This window comes from Prionailurus viverrinus, chromosome B3 (genome assembly GCF_022837055.1).
Source record: "Prionailurus viverrinus isolate Anna chromosome B3, UM_Priviv_1.0, whole genome shotgun sequence".
In the NCBI taxonomy this organism is placed as follows: Eukaryota; Metazoa; Chordata; class Mammalia; order Carnivora; family Felidae; genus Prionailurus; species Prionailurus viverrinus.
Genome location: NC_062566.1, coordinates 133,671,368 through 133,693,389, shown reverse-complemented (window position 1 = coordinate 133,693,389; position 22,022 = coordinate 133,671,368). Strand labels below are relative to the sequence as shown.

Genomic DNA, 22,022 nt, shown 5'->3' with positions numbered 1-22,022 from the left:
ACTCAACTGTATTATCTTTAGTCAAAAGGGATAAACTGGGTCACGTAGTCACTCAAGACCTGATGGAAAGCCACCTCCTCCGGGAAGCCTCCCATGGTCTCTCGAGCCTCCAAAGATCTTTCCCCAAACCTGTTGCACCCCACCACACGTTTATCATTGATTCGGCACATGACATAGACTGCATGATATTAGTCATTATCCCCATACATTTATTTCTCCTATGGTGTGACAGTAGCATGCCCTCCCTGAAGGAGAATGTGGAACGTGGCCTTTATAATTCTTTGGACCCTACTCGTAGCAGGCACTAGAATCGTTTGATTCTTTCTGCGAATATTGGATTCATCAATTTGAGTCGCGAGTTCAATTCCTCTTAACGAAGGACCACATGCGGGACCGACTGAACGAAGGAGGGAAGGAATGATGTGCTCCCTGAATGCCTGGTACCCATTATACCCAGAATCTTGGGTGCTGCCGAGAGTGGAGAGCAGAGAGGAGGCGCCCTCCCACCTAAGGACGGGCACAGAAGGCATCCTGGGAAATCGGACCGGCGGGTGGAGAAGTGCGGGGAGCGCGTGCCAAGCAGCATGAGCAAGCACGTGCAAAGGCCCAGAGGCGTGACCAGCAGATGGTGAGGGGACCTCAGAGATGCGCAGCGACAAAGGGGATGAGGTCCGGGGGTGGGAGTGGGGAGGGGAAAGTGTGACGCAGTTGCACAAGCAGCGGGGCCGGGCCCCAGGGGCCGAGTGTTTGCACGGGAGTGTGTCCCGAGTTAGCAAGAGCCTTTGAGGGGTTTAAGCGCTCAGTGGTTTGCGGTCGGACACGGTACTTTTGTCCTTAATTAGCTCAGCAGCGCATGTGCGCAATGCGGAGCAGGTATCTGTCCCGTGCTGGCCGGTGGGAGGGCCCACGGGCACACGGCATCCTGGTCCTCCTCCTGGTCCTCCTCCTGGTCCTCCTCCTGGTCCTCCTCCCGGACCCCCTCCCGGAGCTCACACCCAGGAGAGGGCGAGCCGCAAACTTCTCTCCCAGCCCAGCCAGCGAGGCCTAAAAACAGGATCCCCGAACAGATCAAGATCTTGTTTTTCCGGCCCTTTCCCAGTGGCTCTGTGGGAACCGCCGCCATCTCGCTTCCTCTCAAATGTTCCTTGAAACCCCAGGAGGGCCCCGGCCGGGGGAGGGGGGGGTGTCTTTCCGTGTCCTTGTGAAGCACTCCGTTCTGGCACCTGCTGGGCTTTTCCATGCAGCACTTCCCCCCTGCGCCGTGCCTGGGGAACCGGTGGATGACAGGGGTGGGGGGGGGCCCAGCCAGCCGTTGAGCTCTCCAGATTTGGCCTGTGTCACAGCCAAGGGGACACGCATCATGTCCCTCCCTTCCTCTCCACAGGGGGCGCTGTGAGCTGCTCCCTCTCCTTCCCCAGCCCTGGTTGGCCCGCCCTCATTGTTCCCGTGTCCGGCCCATAACAGCCCCTGAACGCATGTGCACACACACACACACACACACACACACGAGATGCAGTGTTACCCGAGGCCACAGTGCCAACGCCCACCTGCTCCCTATTTCCTCAGAGGTATTTCCTGTCAGTGCTTTTCCCCACTCTCTTTAGAGGGGGCGCCTAAAGATTCTGGCCGGTACCTGTTGCTGTCAGCCACGTGGACGCCCCCTTTGGGTTTGAGGTCACCCCTCCCCTCCGCGCCGGGCTCTTTGGGGGCAGCCAGTGAACCACGCACCCTTCCGTTCCCTCTTCTCTTGGGACGAGCCAACACCTGGCGGCGTTTCCGTCCCTCGTACGCAGAGACCCAGGTGGCTCTACCGAGAGCCCTCCGGACCCGAGCAGTCTCTTCAGGAGAGAGGGACCGGTGTCACCTCCTGAGACCTTGCTACCAAGGAAGCAACGGGATTCCTAGAAGGACTAGCAAAGGGCAGAGAAACGTCTGCGGCCCATTGGGCAGCGTCGTTAGAACGGAAACAGCCACCGCCGACGGCACGCCGATGCTACCGTTGCCTTGACGTCTGCTTTTAAATTCTTCCCACGACACCCCCCGCCCCACGGGGCCACACGTATTGCTTTCATGATCCCGCGGGTAGAAAGGATGGCATCTCCGAGAGCCTAGTAGTCACAGAGCGCCTCGTGCTTTCACAGGAGACATTTATTTTCTCACGGATCTGGAGGTCCCGTCGGGGTTGGTTCCTTCCGAGGGCCGGGAGGCCTGAATCCGTTCCAGGCCTCTCTCCTTGGATTGTAGACGGCTGTCTTCTCCCTGTGTCTCCACAGGCTCTTCCTTCTGTGCGTGTTTAAGGACACCAGTCATCTTGGATGAGGGCCCCCCGTAAGTGACCTCATTTTAAACCTAATTCCCGCTGGAAAGACCGTATCTCCAGGGCGGTCAGTTCTGAGGTGCTAGGGGTTAAGGCTTCAGCTTAATTAGCTCAGCAGCTAATTGAGGGGACGTAATTCAGCCTGTCGTAGAGAGTTTGCCCTTGACCACAGAGATGGGCGGCGGGGCTGGGAGAAGACGAGCTTCTGCCAGACCTCAAAGGCCGTGTAGGGCCAGAGCAACACTCAACGGCGGCCACCTCGGCAAGGGCTTTGGGGGAGTGGTTGGGGTTGGGGGCACTTTGTAAAAATGTTTATTTATTTGCGAGGGAGAGAATGCAAGCAGGGGAGAGGCAGAGAGAGAAGGGGACAGAGAATCTGAAGAGGGCTCCATGCTGACAGCAGAAAGCCCGACGCGGGGCTCCAACCCACAGACCGTGAGATCGTGGCCTGAGCTGAAGTCGGACACTTAACTGGCTGAGTCACCCAGGCTCCCCAGGTGGTTGGGGGGGGGGGACTTGATGGGAAAGGTTGGAGCTGAAGCCTCCCATCCCCGCCTTTAGTTCCTTGGCTCCGGGGATTCCCCCCCCTTCCAACCAGAATGACCCCCGGTGTCAGTCATGGAGACTATTCTCTCTGTTGGATGTACCCAAAGGTATGTTGAAAAACGAAAGAGATTCAGGGGTCAGATTCCGGTTCTGGAACTTTCTAGCAGCAGAGGCTCGGGCAAGCTTCCCAAGCCTCGCTTCTTCCCTGGTGAGATGGTGATAATTAATGATACCTGCCCGTTAGGATTCTTGATGTGAAGGGACAGAAACCTAACCGGAACTCACCTAAGCACAGAAGGGAGTAAGTCTGGTTATGGATTTCAAGGAGGAGATACTGATTGGGCCACTAGCAAGCCAGGGATGTAGCTGGGCCCCAGGGGTAAAGGAAACCACGACTCCGACATCGACAGCTGTTCCCTCCTCGCCGCCTTTGGTCAAATTCCCTCTTATTCTCCAGACCGGCTTTCGCCACCAAGTGGGAAATATGGCCGCCATTAAGCCCCAAGTTCACGTCACAGCCCCAGTCATGGGAGACATCTCTCGTGGTCTCCGTAGTCCCAAGTCCTAAGCTCCCAGGAAACTGGTTGGTTGGCTCAGCTGGGGTCCCGTGTCCTCCAAGGCACTCTGTGACCAAGAGGCACCGGGTTCTGACATGGGGCAGGGTCATGGCCTAGGATGTGAGGTCCCCTTAAAACATGGCAGCTCCTTGGGGCGCCTGGGTGGCTCAGTTGGTTAAGCGTCCGACGTTGGCCCAGGTCACGATCCCGCGCTTTGTGGGTTCCGGCCCCGCGTCGGGCTCTGTGCTGACAGCTCGGAGCCTGGAGCCCGCTTCGGATTCTGTGTCTCCCTCTCTCTCTGCCCCTCCCCCGCTTGCACTCTGTCTCCCCAAAATAAATAAATGTTCAGAAAAAATTCAAACATGGTAGCTCCGTATTCCTCAGAGCCACACGGAGGTGGCCTGAAAGAGGGAGCTCGCTCACCCAGCACTGCAAGAATGAAATGAAAGGTGTTCAGGGGCACCCTTAGCCCCCTGCCTGCCTCTGGAAATGTCGGCTCCTTTCTCCCCCACCCACCCCTAATGGAATGCGAGTGAATTGAAGGAGATTAATTTGAATTAATGAGGTGCCGTTGAAATATTTCTAACATCAAAACATATAGCTATTCTATTAACACAATATTTTCAATGGCCGGTGCTGGGTCTCTGTCGGTGAATAGACACCTTCATGTACGTGTGGCGTCCTTCACATCCCAGAGGATGACTTAACCCCCATTCTTGGTAGAGGATGGAGACAGAAAATGGATAAAACCAGGAGCAAATCGCTCCTCGTCTAGACGCAGCTGGCAGCGGGTACTCGACAATTGTTTAATTGGATGAACGATGTATATAAATCGTCTAATTGACTCTTGCCTCTTTTGCCTTTGGCGTACTTCTCAAATTCTGACTAGCGTGATCTGCAACCCAGAATGAAAGGTCACACATTCTGATTTAAGGAACCCAGATAAAGAATGGCCTCATTGTATATTTGGTCCGAAGGAACCCCTTGGGTGGCATTCGAGGCTCTCCCCCAGCGTCCCTCCTCCCCTACCTGCCACGGAGCTAGGCTTAGTGAGTCTCAGAACCCATCGTTCAGTGTTTATATCATTACTGTTACCCCACTTCCCCACCTGCTGAGGGCCCCCGGGACCTCCAAGTCCATGCTCCAAATTCACTTTCCACCTGGGACGTGCCTGAGGCTGGTGGCCCCATCCCCCGGCAGAGCCCGTCTCCTGCCATCCACAGTTTACCAGTGTCCCTGCCCTGAAGGGTGTGGACTGGGACCCAGTATGTGGCAATTCTTCTCCCGGACCAGCAAACAATGCATGTTTGGGTCCAGGCCCTTGTCCAGTTTCATCTTGAAGTAAATAAACTAAGGGACGTCTAGCCCCAAGCCACCCGCTGTTCTCTGGTCATTTAAGAGTCTTGAGTGAGTGTTTAAGAGATGGTTGAGGAGAGAGGTGTGGAGCCCTCGGGGAGCACAGGGCAAACGCCCTCCCCTGGCCACAGCAGGTGCGGCGTGCTCCCCATGGTGGCCTCTTCTCGGGGAGCAAAACCGTGTTCATAAAGACAGCGCTTTCTACGGGGTAAACCCTGCCGTTGGCCTGCAGGTCGCCGCCTTCTCGCTGTGTCCTCACACGGTCTTACATGCACCTGCCCTGGTGTCTGTGTGTCCGGATTGCCTCTTCGTATAAGGACACCAGGGCCCATCCTAACGGCCCCATTTTAATTAAACCGCTTCTTTTAAAGACTCCTATCTCCAGGGCGCCCGGGTAGCTCAGTCGGTTAAGCATCCAACTCTCGATTTCGGCTCAGGTCAAGATCTCACAGTTCGTGAGTTCGAGCCCCGCGGCAGGCTTTGCACTGACAGGGCGGAGCCTGCTTGGGATTCTCTCTCCTCCTCTCTCTCTCTCTCTCTCTCTCTGCCCCTTCCCCACCCCCACTCTCAAAATAAATAAATAAACTTGAAGAAAAAAAAGACTCCCGTTTCCAAATACAGTCACACGCCGAGGGCCTGGGGGTTAGGACTCCAGCAGAGGAATTTGGGGAGGACACTAGTGAGCCCGTAGCAACTTGTAACATTAGATGTGGATGCGTGCGGCTCATAGCACAGGTAGTGAAAAAGGTAGCTAGTAGATGTTTGAGGTGTGCACACATGAGCGTGTGTGTGTGTGTGTGTGTGTGTGTTGTGTATTCCCACGTGGCTCTATTTAACCGATCGGAGCTAAATAGAGCCACATAGGAACGCATAACACACACACGTTTGCATCAGCAAATGCAAAATTCGTGTCATCCTTAAACTGTTCCCTAACATACCCATCGCGCTGGCAGGAATTCGCCTTTTTAGCGAGCGTCAAATGGGGACTGGCCGTACCCCCTGTCCTGCACGGCAAGTGCTATGTGCTGCTGCTCTTTGGGACTGACCGTGGCTCCTGGCCACGGTGCTGGCAGGGCCCGAGCGTCTCATCCTCGCTGCTGTAGGACAAGGGAGAACGAGCAGCCATAACTCCCACCCCCATTTGCGTCGAGGGGGAAACAGAGGCCCAGGACCTGAGGCCTGCCCAACAGTTGTGCTGTCGGGGGTTTGCGGGGGACCCAGGCCCCTCTGATCGTGACAGCAGTTCTCAAATCTGCCCCTGCAAGAGACCCAGCCCACGGGGGATATTAAACCTGCAGATTTCCCAGGCTCCTCTGTTGCCGTTTGGATCCTGTCAGGGCCTGGGCCTGGCAAGCCCCCAGGTGACTGTCAGGACACGACCAGGCAGTGTTAGGGGACGCTGTCCTACGTCTCCCAGCGTGGAGGTGACGCTTGGCCCATATTCGCAATCGTGATGATTCAGATGTACGAGCCGGCATTTTCCATGTGAGTGAGACCTGCTCCTGAGGGTGGGCCTGTCTCGCCCCCGAGCTGACCTCAGCCAGCAGAGGTGGTTAAAGCTAAGTGCTCCGGCCGTCGAGGTGAATCATATGCTTTGCTCCCTAGCTGTGGGCCCTCAGGCCTGGAGAGGTGAGCAGCCCGGAGAGGTGGGCGCGGTGGGTCCCGTGTTACAGATGCGTAGACTGAGGCACCCATGAGTTGGCCTCTGGAAAGCGCTTCACTTAGTGCTGGCATGAGCTCCCTCGGCACCCTCCCTGCACGCCCCCCCCCCCCCCAGCCCCATCCTTCCCAGTTTGGGTGGTTGGGAGTGACAGCGGGCATGGAACTCAGGAGGCTTGTGTTGTAGAAGATTCCCGGGGTCGGCGGACTGCTGAGGTTGAGGGAGCGGTCTCCCCATAAGACTGCCCTCATTCCCGACACCAATCGCAAGTTCAAGGGGTTCCGAGAACCAGCCTCCGGTGTGATCATTCGTTAGAACAGCACTCGCTGAAAGCTCCCGCACTCACGTTACCCTCTGACACCGATGTGTGACCGACACGCGGAGCATTGCCCGTTAGGGAAGCTCGCTGAGCTGTGGTGCCCAGGCTCTTGATCGAGGCACGACTGATTGAGTGATTGATTGACTGACGGATCGCCCTCATTGGTGAACTCAGTGTCCAGGCCAGCCGATACCGTGTGGCCCCCCTCTGTCCCACGGTTGGTCTTTCTGGCACGGCCAGCCCCACACTGGGATCCGGTGTGGTCAGCCCCTGCCCTAACCAGACACACTCCTGTCACATACACCGAGATCACCTCCCAGAAGCCCAGGGCGCACGCCAGACCTCTCTTTGGCCAAGGCCAAATCCTGTGCTGTTCAGCAGCGTCCCGGCGGGAACTGGCTTTGGCTGGTCTGGTGAATGTAAGTGCGGAGGGCTGGGGCCGAACCGTCCGTGGTCACTGCCATGTGGCAGTTCTCGGCCCTCTGTGAACTTCGGCAATCATTTCATCCTCCACGCCAGCCGCACGGGGCCGTAGACGAGTCCCCTCCACACACACACGCTACAGATGGGGTCAGCGAGGGGAGGGAGGCGCCTTGCCCCCCATCGCAGAACTAGCCAGAATGCTTTGACCCCTTCCAGTTGGCTATTAGTTTTAAAACTTTTAAAAAAACATTAATAAGTTGCTGGCCTCCTTCAGATGGCCTGTTCAGCACCCCCTGGCGTTCCTTGGGTAATTTCCGGCCCCTTGGAGAGGGAAGGACCACCCTGAGTCCTCCAGTCTTGGGGCCAGACTCAGCGAGAGCTGGAAGAGGTGCAAAGCCATAAAGCAGCCTGGAGGGAAGTTATTTTTCAATCAAGTTGGGCTTTGCTGCGCTAATCCTTCCCTTCTGCGGGGGCCAAGGGCAGAAAACTCTTCTCTGCGTGAAGAGACCCCAGGCCTGGCTCGGGCCCTCGGACCCGCGTGTGGAACAAGGGCCTGCAGCTTTGAGAACAGCGGCAGTGCAGGAATGTGTCTCAGAAGACCACCAGGCCGGAGGAGCCCCAGCTGCTCCTTCTGGAAGAAAAGATTGAATGCGGGAGGAGGGGCTGTTTTCCCACGAAGGCCCCACCAACCACTCTCCGCGATTCCACCGCTGTGGAATCAGAGCGAATTTGCTCCCCACGTTGAGAATTTCTCTTCCTCCCTCTGTGACCCTGAGCACTACCTTCCCTGACCTGGCTCAGCCTCGGTTTCCTCCTCTGCAAAATGCATGCACCCAGCACAGTGCATGCACCTTAATAAACTGAGGTTTCTGGTTTCCACGACAGAGGGGAACAGATGATGCTTGTGATCTCGACGCCAGGCCCTCCTCGTTCTGTGGCACGTGAGTTCTGTTTCTAAAACTGAAGACGTTCGGAGTGGCGCAGGTAGGGAAGCGAGGCGGCTGAAAGACGCAAAGACCCCTCGACTGGGAGATGAGTCTCTGGTTTTATGGGGTCAGTTCCTGAGGATACGGGGTGCATCTTCCAGCCAGGGTGACTGGATCGCGTTCCCAAAACGAACATCAGCTGCACCAGGATGCAAGACGGCGGGTGGCGGTCCTGTGGTCACCGTCGAAGAACCAAGAAGGTGGACGTTGCCTCTGGCTCTTCAACACCCCCCCCCCACCGGTCCCCTTCCCCCCACACACGTGGGATCACTTCGGGCAGATGCCGAGCGCGTATACCACATGGGGAATAAAAAGTGCACGCGGGAAACCCAGAGGTTAGAGGGGGTGATGTTTGGTTCCAGGTGGTCCCCCGACCAGATTTCCTGTATTGTCGTTAAAAGCCTAATGCCTTTTCAAGATCTCACGGTCTTTGCCACCTTCTCTAATACTTGTCCTTCCCAATTTCCCCCCTACTCCACCCGCTCACCCCTCAACACGCAGAACCAATTGGCTCATCAGCTCCGAGGCTTTTGTCCAGCCCCCCCCACCCCCCACCCTGCCCCGTGTTGTTCAGAGGTCCGAGGCAATATACAGTCCTTTTGAATCTTTCCTTATGTCTCAAGCTCTTGCATTCATTCATTCGTTCTTTGCACCCTGTGGAGAGACACAGGCTTCCTGGCTTCTCGGGCCGGCCTCCCGTAGGGCCAATCCGCAGGGGTTCAAACCTAGACGACGTGTCCCCAGCTCTTCACCGTCTGTAACTGTTTCTCGTGTCTCGCGTGGACGCGTGGAAGTTGGATGGCTTTTTGAGCACAACTCGGATGTGCGGGGGGCGGGGGGGGGGCGACATCAAGGAGAGAAAAGACATCATGGGGAACCCGCTGCCTGTCATCTGGTCGCTGAGCCATTCTGTCCTGAATCATCTTCCCCTGGCTTCCCCACCGAGGACGGGGAAGGTGTGTAAGAGTTTTGCAGGCCCGTAGAAGCGTGTAAGGGCCCACGAGTGCTCCTCGTGACGGTGCTTATTCCTGAGGGTTAGTTTTTAGCAGCCCAAGACAGTGGGACTGGCCTCCCTGCCAACGAGAGGGGCGCGGGTGAGTCAGCCCTGATGGGTTTCCGACGGGCTCGCGAAAGCGAGAGAACGCATATTGCGCCAGTTCGGGCCGTGTTGGTCCGCAAGTGGCAAAAACCCAACGTGCGGCGACTTCATCCAAGAGGATCTGTCTATCTCGTGCAAGAGGAAGCCCAGAGACACCAGCCTGCCACCCAGCAGGTCCACGTCTGGCCGCTGCTTCACCAAGAGCTCTGGCTCTTGTGTTTCTGGCTCCATGGCTCCGTGACGGGCAGCCAGAGGGTTAGGAAAGAGGCAAAGAGGGCACACTCCAGTGTCCTCCGCTGACCTTCTGTCGGGCACTCCTGGAAACCCCAGCCTAACCTCCACTTCCGCTCTGTTGGCCAGGCCTTGTCCCAGGACGACCCCTGACCAGGGAGGTGGGGAAATGATCGTTTTTAAACTAGGCAGGGACAGGTGCCTGGGCGGCTCAGTCGGTTGAGCGTCCGGCTTCGGCTCAGGTCCGTGGGTTCGAGCCCCGCGTCGGGCTCTGTGCTGATGGCTCGGAGCCCGGAGCCTGCTTCGGATTCTGTGTCTCCCTCTCTCTCTCTGGCCCTCCCCTGCTCATGCTCTGTCCCTCTCTGTCTCTCAAAAACTAAAATAAAATGTTAACAAAATTTTTTTAAACTAGGCAGATTGCTGGCTCAGAGTTAGGATCCTGTTGGTCGAGAAGAGGAAAATGGTTACTGGGGAGGCACCTAATAGTGTTTGCTGTAGCCCTCCCTAAGCTGCCCATCATCCGTACACAGCTTCTCGCCCTGTCAGAACTCATTCACCTTCCTCCAAGGGGAGAGCCACAAAGTTTCATCCTGCTGTTGCAGTCAGGGGTCAAGATCCAGGACCGGGAAGAGCTGTGGCAATTTCCACGCCGGGTTTGAACGCATCTGGTTCCTTGTGCCTATAAGCGAAAAGACAGGTTATCGGCCTGCTTCCCCTAACGCAGCCAGTGGACAGTGATGGAGAGAAGGAGCGGGATAAATAATAGCGGCAACAATGACTACCATTCAGGGAAGGTGAGAAGAGCTACTGGCGAGGCCACACAGAATACCACGCTGCAGGCGTGATACGGTCGAAATTATGTTCAAACAAGCAAGCGAACATAAAAACCCCGTAGAAGGAAAAATGGAAGGAAATAAGCGGTCTTAGAATAATTCATGTTATTGACTTTTCCAATTTTTGTCTGTTACGGGTATTTATTTTACGAACAGAAGAGCCTTCTGTCGAATATCACATTCGTAAACGTTTCACCCCGGCGGTATTGAGGACAGAAGAATAGGACGTCGTGCTCCGCACGGGGTTGAGCACATAGCAGTTTTTTTAAAGTAAAACATAACATTTCTGTATTCTTTTTTATTATGTTTATTCTCAGAGAGAAAGAGAGAGCGAGAGAGAGAGAGCAGGGGAGGGGCAGAGAGAGGGAGAGAAGAATCCCAAGCAGGGACTGTGACATCATGACTTGAGCCGAAATCGAGAGTCAGATAGATGCCTAACTGACTAAGCCACCCAGGCGCCCCAAACTTAAAATTTCTACCAGACGGAGGCATGTGGTTAAAAAGCTGAAATATACAGATGCGCTTATAATGAAAGCTGTAGCCTTCTCCACCCGCTCTCCCCACCTTCTGGCCTGTTCCCGTCGGGAAGCCCTTTTACAGCTCTTAGACTTTTAAGATAGGGTTTGGGGCGCCTGGGTGGCTCAGTCGGTTGAGCGTCCGACTTCAGCTCAGGTCATGATCTCACAGTTTGTGAGTTCGAGCCCCGCGTCAGGCTCTGGGCTGACAGCTCGGAGCCTGGAGCCTGCTTCGGGTTCTGTGTCTCCCCCTCTCTCTGCCCTTTCCCCACTCACACTCATGCTCTCTCTCCCTCCCTCTCTCTCTCTCTCTCTCTCTCGAAAACAAACGTGTTTAAAAAATTTGAGATAGGGTTCTTCTCTTGCCCAGGCTGTGGTTCTGTGTGGAAGAACTGAGTAAAATATGTGAAGTTGCTCATAGCAACCCCCCGCCCCCCGCAAATACGCATCCATCCGCAGAGGGACCCGCCAAGGTGGCGGGCAGTGTGGCAGGAGGCGGTGACCTAAATTGCAAGGACTTGGAATAGTTTCGTTAATGATTTCTGTCCCGGTTTACCGGGAAGTCTGAGTCGGTCATGGGCAAGGTCAGGAGGCAGTGTCATAGTTAGGACCACAGGCTTTGGGGCCAGGCCTGGGTGTGAAACCTGGCTCCATATTTTTTTTTTTTTTACCAGATGGGGTGACCCAACCTGTCTCTGCCTTGGTTCGTGCATCAAATGGGAATCAGGGATGTTCACAGCAAAGACTCTTTGTTGTGGTGGTTGTTTCGGCATCCGTTGATTTATGTAAATTCCCTATTTCTTCTTGCCCTCATTTTGACATTCTGTGTTTTTCCAGGAATCTATTTTAGTTATGTTTTTGAACTTTGAAAACACAATTTTTTTGTTTTGTTTTTAAACGTTTGTTTGAATCGGGATCCGCATAAGGGGCCAAACGTTGCATTTGGCTGGTGTCTCTTAAGCCTTTAAGCCTTTCTTCATCCATAGGCGTTCTCTCATCTCTTTCTTCTTTGTAGTTTGCTCGTGGAAGAAATGAGTGAGGATGCTTTGAACTGTAGCCAACGGAAACCCACGAGAGCATGAGAGCTAAGAAAAATTGCCTTTAAGAGAAAGGCAGAGGTCCCACCGAATCCAAAGGCCAGGGTGTAGCAGAGCCTGAGGAAAAAGCCAGAACAGAACCGTCCTTTGCACACTTTGCCCCACTCTGTCTTTCTCCTGACTGTTCTTTTTGCCCTCCAGTCTGCGTGGCAGCAGATGGCTTCCATACCCCCGCTCCATTCAGGGGAGCAGCCAGACAGAGGCTGGCTTCAACCCCAGTCTGGATTCCCAAGAAGGTGCTTTGATCCAGTGGCCGTGTCATTGGCCTCCAACCCTCCACTGCCCTTAGCCCCTGAATCGACGGCAGAGCACTCAGGGTCTACACAGCACAATGATCGTACCCGTCTCGTGGGGCCACTGGGTCAGAGAAAAGAGACGAGACATGCACGGTGTGGGGCGCTTAGTGAGCCCAGAATACACGGCACTGTTAGCCATGAAAAACCAGACCACCAAAACCTCTCGAGAATCATGAAGTTCACTTCAAGGGCAAGGGTGCTACGCGGCCCGGCGCCCTACTTCCTGAGAGCCAGTCAGACGCAGCTTCTTAATTGGCCGTTCAGTTAAGCCAAGTGCCCAGTGCTAATGTGGGCCAGTCGTGGCCCTCGGCCGCTGTGCATGTGGGTGTTACGCAGTCAGGCTCATCCTCTTGGGTCTTGAATGGGTGTGCAAAACATGCCGGCCTGGGAGAAATCCCTTCGTGGCAGCTCGGTGTCTCCAACAACCGCGTGGACTTAGACTCCAGCTCAGGCTCCCGTTGGTAGAGCCTTAGTGACCTACCCTTCCAGGGCCAGCACACCGCAGGGCTGGCCTCCTCACTGATTCCTGGGTATCCTCACCCGGGCTCTCTTGGTTCCAGCCCGTTGGGTCCACCTGAGGCTCTGGCTCACAGGAATGGCCTGAACAGTGCTGGGAGCTGGGAGCTGCAGGGAGCAGGTGCAAACAGGGCGAAGACCCAGATTGTGTTCCTAGAGCCACGCAGGTGAGGGTAGATGGACAGATTTGAGGTCAAGGTTGCAGCCAGAACGTGAGTGATCCAGGCTATATCAGAACGGGTGTGGTGGTTTTGGAGGCCAAGTGCAATGAGAAGACTGGTAGATGGGTTTTCCACTCATTGAACAACATCTATACTCATGTGCCAGGCACTGGGGCATGGTGGAGTAGGGGGCAGGGGCAACAGTAATGTACGAAAATCTTTCTATTAACGGATTTACTCATTCACGTGTTCATTCATTGAGTGTACCCTACCTTCTTTTTTTTCAAGTTTTTTTAACGTTTAATTATTGACAGAGCATAAGCAGGGGAGGGGCAGGGAGAGAAGGGGACACAGAATCCCAAGCAGGCTCCAGGCTCTGAGCTGTCAGCACAGAGCCCGACGCGGGGCTCGAACTCACGGACTGTGAGATCATGACCTGAGCTGAAGTCGGACACTTAACCGACTGAGCCACCCAGGCACCCCAACCCTACCTTCTTGAACAAAAACATGTAAGGTGGCTTACCTGATCCATAAAACAAAAGGAAAATCAACAAGGGGCGCGTGGTTGGCTCAGTCAGTTAAGCATCCAACTCTTGGTTTGGGTTCAGGTCGCGATCTCGTGGTTTTGTGAGTTCGAGCCCCGCGTTGGGCTCTGCGCTGACGATGCGGAGCCTGCTTGGGATTCTCTGTCTCCCTCTCTCTCTCTGCCCCTCGTCCATTTGCATTCGCTCGCGCTCTCTCAAAAGAAATAAAATTAAAAAAAAAAAAAGAATCTCTTAACAGCAAAGCAAATAAAAGGAAATATACCTGGCTGTGAGATTTGGGTTGCCCCCAACGAGGAAAACCTGAATATTTGCAGCAGCCTCTGCACCTTGGATGAGAAGCTGTTCCAGGAGCCGTTGGCGATAGGACCTGTCCCTTCTTTTGGTGGATTCCTGTGTTTTCATCTGCTGCGAAAATGCACAGCTTCATTTTCAAAGAAAAATTTGCCCCTGAGAATCCGGTGGCAAGAAACCTGCGACCAACCTGTGCCCCCTAAGAAATCCTCCCTGTCTGGATGGAAGAATCGTAATTGTTTTCAGAAGCAGCAAAACCTTGTCAACCTCGTCGCTCACTAGGTGTTTCAGCAGCCTGAAAACCATCTACCAGGCTTTCTATCCAATCAGCTGCTATAGAGTATCTGTGTGCTTTTAGTTTCTTTCTACAACGCTAAGATTTGAAAGACTGGAGGGGCACCTGGGTGGCTCGGTAGGTTGGGCATCTGACTTCAGCTCAGCTGGGAGCCCTTGGAGTGTGTGAGTTCGGGAGTTCGAGCCCCACAACAGGCTCACCGCTGTCAGCCTGTCAGCACAGAGCCCTTCGGATGCTCTGTCCCCCTCCCCCCTCTCCGTCCCTCCCTGGCTTGTGCCCTCCCCAAAATAAATAAATAATAGTAATAAAAGAAAGCCTGGAAACGTTTGGCCTCTGCTGGTGGCCCTTGCACTGTTGGTCACCTCCGATGGCCTGCCTTCCTGATGTCAAACTGAAGGCTGTCTATTTTGTTCTCTGTTTCCTCACTGTTGTACCTGCTGGACTTGCCCCTTTTTCCAAAAGATAGCTTTGAGCTCGTGGAAGCCTGCTTTTGGAGAGGTGCTGAGCACCTCGTCCTGAGAGGCATTCCAGTACACTCTGGATGACAGCCTTAACGACAGGGTTGGATGAGAGGCAACCTTCAGTAAGCTTATTTAAGGACCTCTCCAACCGGAACACTAGACTGCCCTGAGGAACGGAGTAACCCTGGATTCCTCGTGGTGCTCAGAACATGGGAGAGAAGATTACGGTCCTTGAACAAAGCTTCATCTACTGAGAAACTTTACCTACAAGGTGGAGGTAGCCTATTTGATTAACTTTTTTTTGTTTTGTTTTTACCTGTTTCCATTTAAACTTTACAGAAGAGGAGGGAAAAAAAATCAGCGATGATTTTTTGGGGCCGTTTTTCTTCTTGCTTCCTTGGGTTCCTCAGACAAAGGAGGCCTTCAGTAGGGGTGAGGGAAGGGAGGAGCAGCCGCCATGATGGTCTTGGAGGAGGCTGGTTGCTGAAGAAGGAAAGCAAAGGCAAGAGGCACGTCCAAGTCTGGTTTCCCAAATGTTCTTTTTCTTTTTTCTTTTTTTTTTTTTTTAACTTTTTAACGTTTCTTTATTTTTGAGAGACAGAGCGTGAGCAGGGGAGGGGCAGAGAGAGAGGGAGACACGGAATCCGAAGCAGGCTCCAGGCTCTGAGCTGTCAGCACAGAGCCCGACACGGGGCTCGAACTCACGAACCATGAGAACACGACCCGAGCCAAAGTTGATGCTTAACACACTCAACTTGTCTGCTTCTTTCATTTCCCACATGCCTGCCACCCCCCACCCCCACCCCACCACGGCTCTTGAAGCCCCAAAGTGAATTTTAAAAGTTGGGCTGTGAGGTCCGGCCACCAGGAAGTCGTAGGACGGCCGCTTAAATCGGGCGGTGGAGCCTGTGCAGTCTAGAGCAGGGCTTGGCCGACCGCAGCCCACTGCCTGTTCATATAAATAAAGTTTTATTGGAACACAGCCATGCCCATTTACGTATTGTCTTGGCTGCTTTCCCACCAGGACCGCAGAGTTGACAAGTCGCTGGAGACCATGTGGCCTGCGAAGTCTAAAACGTTTACCGTCTGGCCCTTGACGGGAAAAATTGCCAACTCCTGGTCAAGAGCGGTGACTCTCGGCCCTGGTTCAGTGTCAGAATCACCTGGGGAGCTTTAAAAAATGCAGATGCCTGGGCCCCGCCCCCAGGGGTTTGGATTCAATTAGTCTGGAGTGGAGCCCAGGCATCCCTACATTTTAGTTTCCCCAGGTGACTGTCCTTTGCAGCCAAAGTTGAGAATCACATGTTTAGTCTCAGTGGGTTTTTGTTTTTTGTTTTTTTGTTTTTTTTTTTTAAGATTATAGAACTGGGATTTGCCATTCTCCAGGATTTCTACCCAAGGACAATGATCCAACCTTGACCTCGATGTCAGAGTGCAGCCCTTAGGTCTGAGCCACCTGTCTATTGCCTGAGGGAGACCTCTGATGATAAAATCCCTACAGTGACCCCGGGGACTTAATGTGCCTGAAGAGGGTTGGAGGTGAGCCGCGTTACGGTGAGGGGCCGTGTCTGCCCACATGCACGCCTGCACACACACGGGGACACGCAGCAGGGTGGCTCGTGTAGGTAGGTAACTGTTGTCCGTTTTCGAACGAATGCGTCTCGAGAAGGAACCCGTGTTGGGGCGCCTGGGTGGCTCGGTACGCTAAGCGTTTGACTCCTGGTTTCGGCTCAGGTCACGATCTCATGGTTGGTAGGTTCGAGCCCTGCGTCGGGCACTACGCTGACAGTGCGGAGTTAGGATTCTCTCTCTCTCCCTCTCTCTTCTACCCCTTCCTCACTTGCTCTCTCTCTCTCTCTCTCTCTCTTTCCAAAATAAATAACTAAACTTTAAAAAAACAAAAGGAACCAGCGTTTCGTGACAGCGTTCATAATTGTCACCTCGGCACAGCTCGGTCCCAGGGCCCCAGCCCAGGCAGCTGGTCCTCTCTCCTGCTAATTAACGTGAAATGTTGGTGACACTTCCAGCTGGAGGAGAACCTGACACCTCTTGCCTTCCCCCATCGCAGGTTTCCAGCCCTACGTCTCTTGCTCAGGGTAGGAATTTAAAGTCGCACTGGTGTCACTTTTTGTTGGCAGCCGAGAGTTGTAAATGGGAATTTCACAGTTTGCTTTATCCTTCGCATTTAAAGCAAATATTAACCACCTTGCCTTCCGCGGTCTGTGTCTCCCATGTGGAGCCCAGTGCCTTCTGCCCTCCCAGCCGCTGTCCCCTTGGGGCCTGCTCTTTCTGGAGGCAGAACCGTGTCCACCAGCCAGAATAACCAACTCGTCCCGGTTTGCCAGGGCCTTTCCCTAGTTTTTAGCACTGAACGCACCGCGTCCCAGGACACCCTCAGTCTCCCTCGGCGAAACGGGACAGCTGGTCACCCTGATACTTGGGATTCTCGCAATGGGTTTGCCTTTGTTCGTACTTGAAAACGTTGGTATTTCAGGTCATGTGTGGGGTTTGTTGAAGACAGATGTGCTTAAAAATGCAAATTAAGGGACACCCGAGTGGCTCGGTCCGCTGAGTGTCTGACTTCTGCTTAGGCCGTGATCTCACGGTCTGTGGGTTCGATCCTCATGTAGGGCTCTGTGCTGACAGCTCAGAGCCGGGAGCCTGCTTTGGATTCTGTGTTTGCCCCTCCCTCGCTCTCTCTCTGTCTCAAAAATATATAAACGTTAAAAAATATTTTAAAAATGCAAATTAAGGTCATTTGTGTGAAGTTTTTTTAAGAATAAGTAGCTGAACCCAGAGCTTGAGCTGATTCTTATGAGGCCTGTTTTGTGGATAAAACACCAGGTCAGCCTTTATCCTTCAGTTGGACAACCTGGGCATGAAACAGAATCTTCATGAAGGTCCTTCAGTAAGATGTTAGCTCTGAAGGGGTTCGACCAGCCCGGTGCCACGGGGAGAGTTTTGGCTTACGGTGACCGGGCTAGGGTCTTCTCCCAGCTGTACCGCCTAGACTGGGGCAAGTCACGTGTCCTGGCTGAGGCTCGGCGCCCTCGGCCACCTCCGCAGGTGGCCGGGAGAATTCAATGGCGGACATCTGGTGATTCTCACTGTGTCAGGAAGAGGCTTAGCGTTGACTTCTTCCCTTCCTTCCTGGGGGGCCTGGTTCTCACTCAAGACAGATGTTAGGGGCACCTGGGTGACTCAGTCGGTTAAGCATCCACCTCTCGGTTTCGGCTCAGGTCATGACCTCATGGTGTGTGAGTTTGAGCCCCACATCGGGCTCTGCGCTGACAGTGGGGAGGCTGCTTGGGTTTCTCTCTCTCCCTGTCTCTCTGCCTCTCCCCCACTCACACCGTCTCCGTCTCTCTCAAAATAAATAGATAGAACGTAAAAAAATGTCAAAAAGGCAAGCGTCCACTAGGGTAGGCAGCTGCCCCAGCGACAACCCCAAGATGCCTGTGTCTTCACTCAGTGACCACATATTTCTGACTCACTGGGGTCCAACAGTGATATTCATCATCGGGTGCCGCTGCTGGGTGATCCTTGCCCAAAGGGGAGGCTCAGGAGTCCAGTCTCCTTCCCTGTTGTGACTCCGTCATCCTCTGTGTCCTTGGAACTGTCCCCGTGGGGGTGGGCACAAAGCACCGAGGATCGTACAGGCCTCGTCTGAAAGTGGCGTACCTCAGACCCGCTTACCTTCCGTCGGCCGGGACTCCGTGGCGAGGCCCCCACCACCAGCCAGGGGGGCTGGGAAATGTAGTTTGGCTGTGTGCCCAAGAGGAGAAGGAAACCGGGTTTGGCAAACACATGATAGCCTCTGTCACGGGACGTGTAGCCGCCTAATTCATTGGCCGGCAGGACCCGGTAGAGACATCCCCCGTTAATGAACATCTCTGTGTTTCCAAAGTAGGCTCCTACAGGAAGTCGTGGTTAATTTTACACAGGAAAGGGGTCTGGCTTCCAGTGATCTTCAAAATAAAGGAATCTCTTTATTGCAGGACTTATCAGGGCTTTTACTATACCGCTATTTCTCAGACTTATTGGACTCCTCTTTGGAGAGAGGCCTTTGAGAACTAGCAGTCTACAGAATGTGCTCCAGAAAACACTGCTTTAGAAGTTACTCAGAATTCAGAAGGCAGAACACTTTCACGAAAACACTGGTGTAAAAAAACATCCCCAACATTTGTGGTCCGTGATGGAGAGTTAAGTCCCGCAAGGATCTCGGTGTCAAGGGTCCATGCGGTGAGCCTCCGCGGTAGGTGAAGAGAATACTTTTCTGCCTTTCCTTCCTTCTTCTTCTCTTCCCTCCCTCCTCCTCTCCCTCTCTCCATCCTTCCTCGTGGGACCTGTCAGGACAGGGGTCCACGTCTTATTATCCGTGGCTGAGCATCGTCATCATTATCGCCTCCCTGGATGCGCATGGGAATGATCTGTCCTGTGCCACTTAAATCCCCGTCTCGATTTCAGCTGGACACGTCGGGGCAGCCGACCCGGTCTTCCCATCTGGGTGGATGTTAAAAATCCCTTTTCCTAAGCTTGGGTTTTTATGGCCGGCTGGCGTCATCCGTCATCATAAAAGTGGACTGAGATTTAGCACTGAGGTTAGACAGAATCACTCACAGAGAAACTAGAGCGGGTTTATTATTTTTTTTTTTTTATTTCTGTTACAGGCACCAGCCTAAATATATATGTATATATAGCTTAAAACTTAATTTGCTGTGTAATTGGGACTGGTTCTTTGGAGCCCTGGGTTATGGGTTTTGGAGCAGCCGAGAAGCAAGGGCACGGCGGGGCAGGACGTGCTATGTTAATTGGTGGCCTCTGGGACCCGTGAGAGAATTGGATTTAAGTCCCCAGTTAGAATGCGCCTGGCAGCTTTCTTGGAGTCTCCCCGGGTACATACTGGGGAGACCACCAGTCTGCACCGGCGGCTCAAGCAGGTACCCGGGCTCCATCCCGATGCCCCTGGGCGCATCCGCGACGTGCACGGGGGACGGAGGAGAGCAGGCAGCGTGGGAGTCACAGAGAGGGTGACAGAGCTCTGGCGGCTCTGGCCTGCCGCTTCTCTGTACGCTTGTCTGTAGTAGGGCTCGCGCCGCTCGGCCTCCGGTCGCGGCGAGGGTTTTGCATTTTATTACCAGAGTCTTGATAAAAGGGACGCAGGTCAGAGCAAACATGCGGGGAGGAAAAACAAAGGAAATTAAACGCAGAATCGCTGCTGGTGCAAGCCACGTGGAGGCCTTGGCCTTAATACCACCAGAGCCGGTGGGGGGAAGTGGCCCCCAGGAGTCGGAACCAAAGGGACGTTGGCCTGGTATGCCTGAAGCCTGGCCCCTCTCCTGTTTAAAAAGCAATTGCCGTTTAATTTGTTTCTGAGTTTTATGTCTCAAGTGAACCAGCGTGGGGCCACGTAATGAGGTTGTGTTTCTGGGAGGTGTTGAAAGACGGGGAAAGAGCAAACACCGCGTCCAGATGGGGTGGCCGAGGGTTCCCGGGGGGGGGGGGGGGGGTCCAGCAGCCCCGGGGCTGGAGGGGGCCGGTGGGGGCTTCCCCGGGCGCTGGCCTCCCTGGGTGCCGGCTTCTGTGGGGCCAGAGGTGCCCTCGCGTGGTCTGGTGGCGGTCCACCTGGCGACCGGCCGGAGGGAGCGGCCTCTCCATCTCTGTTTAAAGACCCCCGGGGCCAGCCCCAGCCGATGGAGGAGGGTGGCCTGGCTGAAGGGGGCCGAGGAGGACTCTTCGAATGAGAGAGGGTCTGAGCCACGGAGAAGAAGAGCGTTTGGCAAGAGTGGGAGAGTCTCTGTGAGCATCTCAGGGGGCCGCTGACGTAAGGTTGGGCAAGAGCTTGCCAGAGGAGGAACCCCTTAGAGATCGTCACAGGCGGGGGCTGTGGCTGTCCCCCGGGGCTGAGATGGCCTCCGTATAGTGCCACGCTTCACGGCAAACAGTGCCTGGGGGCTGGGAGCGGGTGCAGGCCGGGGCCCTGCCCCTGCACAAAACAGAAGCAGAGGTGGGAAGGTGTCGGGCCTCCCACCCCCCGGCCTGCCCCCACCCTCCCTCCTGGATGGAGATGGGTGGGTGAAGCCTTGGCCCTCAGCGCCCCTCCCACTGGGGACGGGCAGAACCCACCAGCCGTAGCCCCTGCCCCGGATGACCTCGCTGTCCCAGTCCTGTGTGTGTGACCCCCGGCCCCCCTTCCTTGCTGCCGCCTCCCGAGCACCGACCCGCCCGAAAGGAGCCCATCCCCGTGAGGAGTTAAGGAAAGCCATCTGCAGGGCCATGCCTGTGCCCGTGGCGGGCCACGAACTGTGAGGACAGGCAGGTCTGGCTCCTGAGCCGTGACACACACCTGTCGCGCTGCCGGGTGACCTGCCGGATAACTTTAGCGCATGGTGCCCTCCCCGCACCGCGGGGAGGCGCTTCCGTGGTGGGGTAAGGCCAGCTCAGGTGCATCCGACCCTCACAACCCCATGATGCGGGGACTATGACCCACTGTGTAGATGGGTAAACAGAGGCACTCGGGGACGGTACTGGCAGACCTCTCGTTTGCTGAAGCTTTTCCCCGTATTCTGCGGCAGGGAAGGCTGACACTGGAGCAGCCTGGGTGGTCCCTTAGGCCCTCCAGGGCTTCTCACCCTGGGTGCCGCTGACACCCTGGGCCGGAAAAATCTGTTTTGTGGTAGGGGGCCGTTCAACAGCATCCCTGGCCTCAACCCACCTAGATGCCGGTCCGAACCCTTACGCTTGGTCGTGACAGTCAAAAATTCTCCAGATGCCACCAGATGTCCCCAGGGGCCGAGGCACCTCTGCTTGAGCACCGCTGGGGATGCTCCAGCCTTTCCAGGGTGCTCCCAACATGGGGAGTGGGGCGAGGGCAGCGGGAAAGCCGGAGGACTTCCCGGAGGTGGCTTTGGGGCACTGAGACCACCAGCCTGGCCGAGGAGGAGAGCGATGAGGCCACAGCCCGTCCCATCTGCCTCCTGCCTCTCGCCAGGCTGGGTGGCTGAAGCTGGAAAGAACTGCTCCCAGCTGGCCTGCCTGAATGGACGTCACAGAATGAGCGTCCCCTGCGGGAATTCTGGTCTGCAGTCCTCCTCGTCAGTTCTGGTTCATCTCGCAGGGGAGTCAGAGACCCCCCCCCCCCAAACTGTATGAATTCAGTGACTAAAGGCCTTTTAGTCGGGAAGAGCCCTTTGGACGACGAAGGAAAAAGAAATGACGTTTGTCTTGCCCGTTGCCAGTAGGCAAGCCCGGGAGACATATGTGTGTCCCCCCTTTTCCGTCTGCGGTGGGGCTTGTGTACCTGGCTCCAGGCCGCCTGCTCCTTCTATGCCAGGTGGCACGCCAGTCGCATCCTCCACCCTGCCTGAAGGTGGCCAAGAAATTGTGCCACTTGTCTCTTCCCAGTAAGACCAGGTTTTCAAAGTGTGCAGTATCTCGCCCACAAGCTGGTTGAATGCAGGTTCTCAGGCCTTGGGGCCAGAGAGCGTGAGTCAGCAGGTCTTGGATAGGGTCCAGGGA

General features: G+C 55.0%; 1 protein-coding gene across 9 annotated transcripts in view; it reads left to right on the top strand.

The window, feature by feature from the left end:
* Window positions 1–22,022, top strand: part of CLMN (calmin) — a 120,539-nt gene that overhangs the window by 48,708 nt on the left and 49,809 nt on the right. Inside the window, exon 1 of one of the 9 annotated variants that reach the window (XM_047862591.1) lies at window positions 15,921–16,043. The exons of the other annotated variants lie outside the window; for them this stretch is intronic. Coding sequence (XP_047718547.1) covers window positions 16,022–16,043 — 22 coding nt within the window. The 5' untranslated portion in view covers window positions 15,921–16,021. Of the gene's footprint in view, window positions 1–15,920; window positions 16,044–22,022 lie in introns of those variants that run through there. 9 annotated transcript variants of the gene reach the window in all.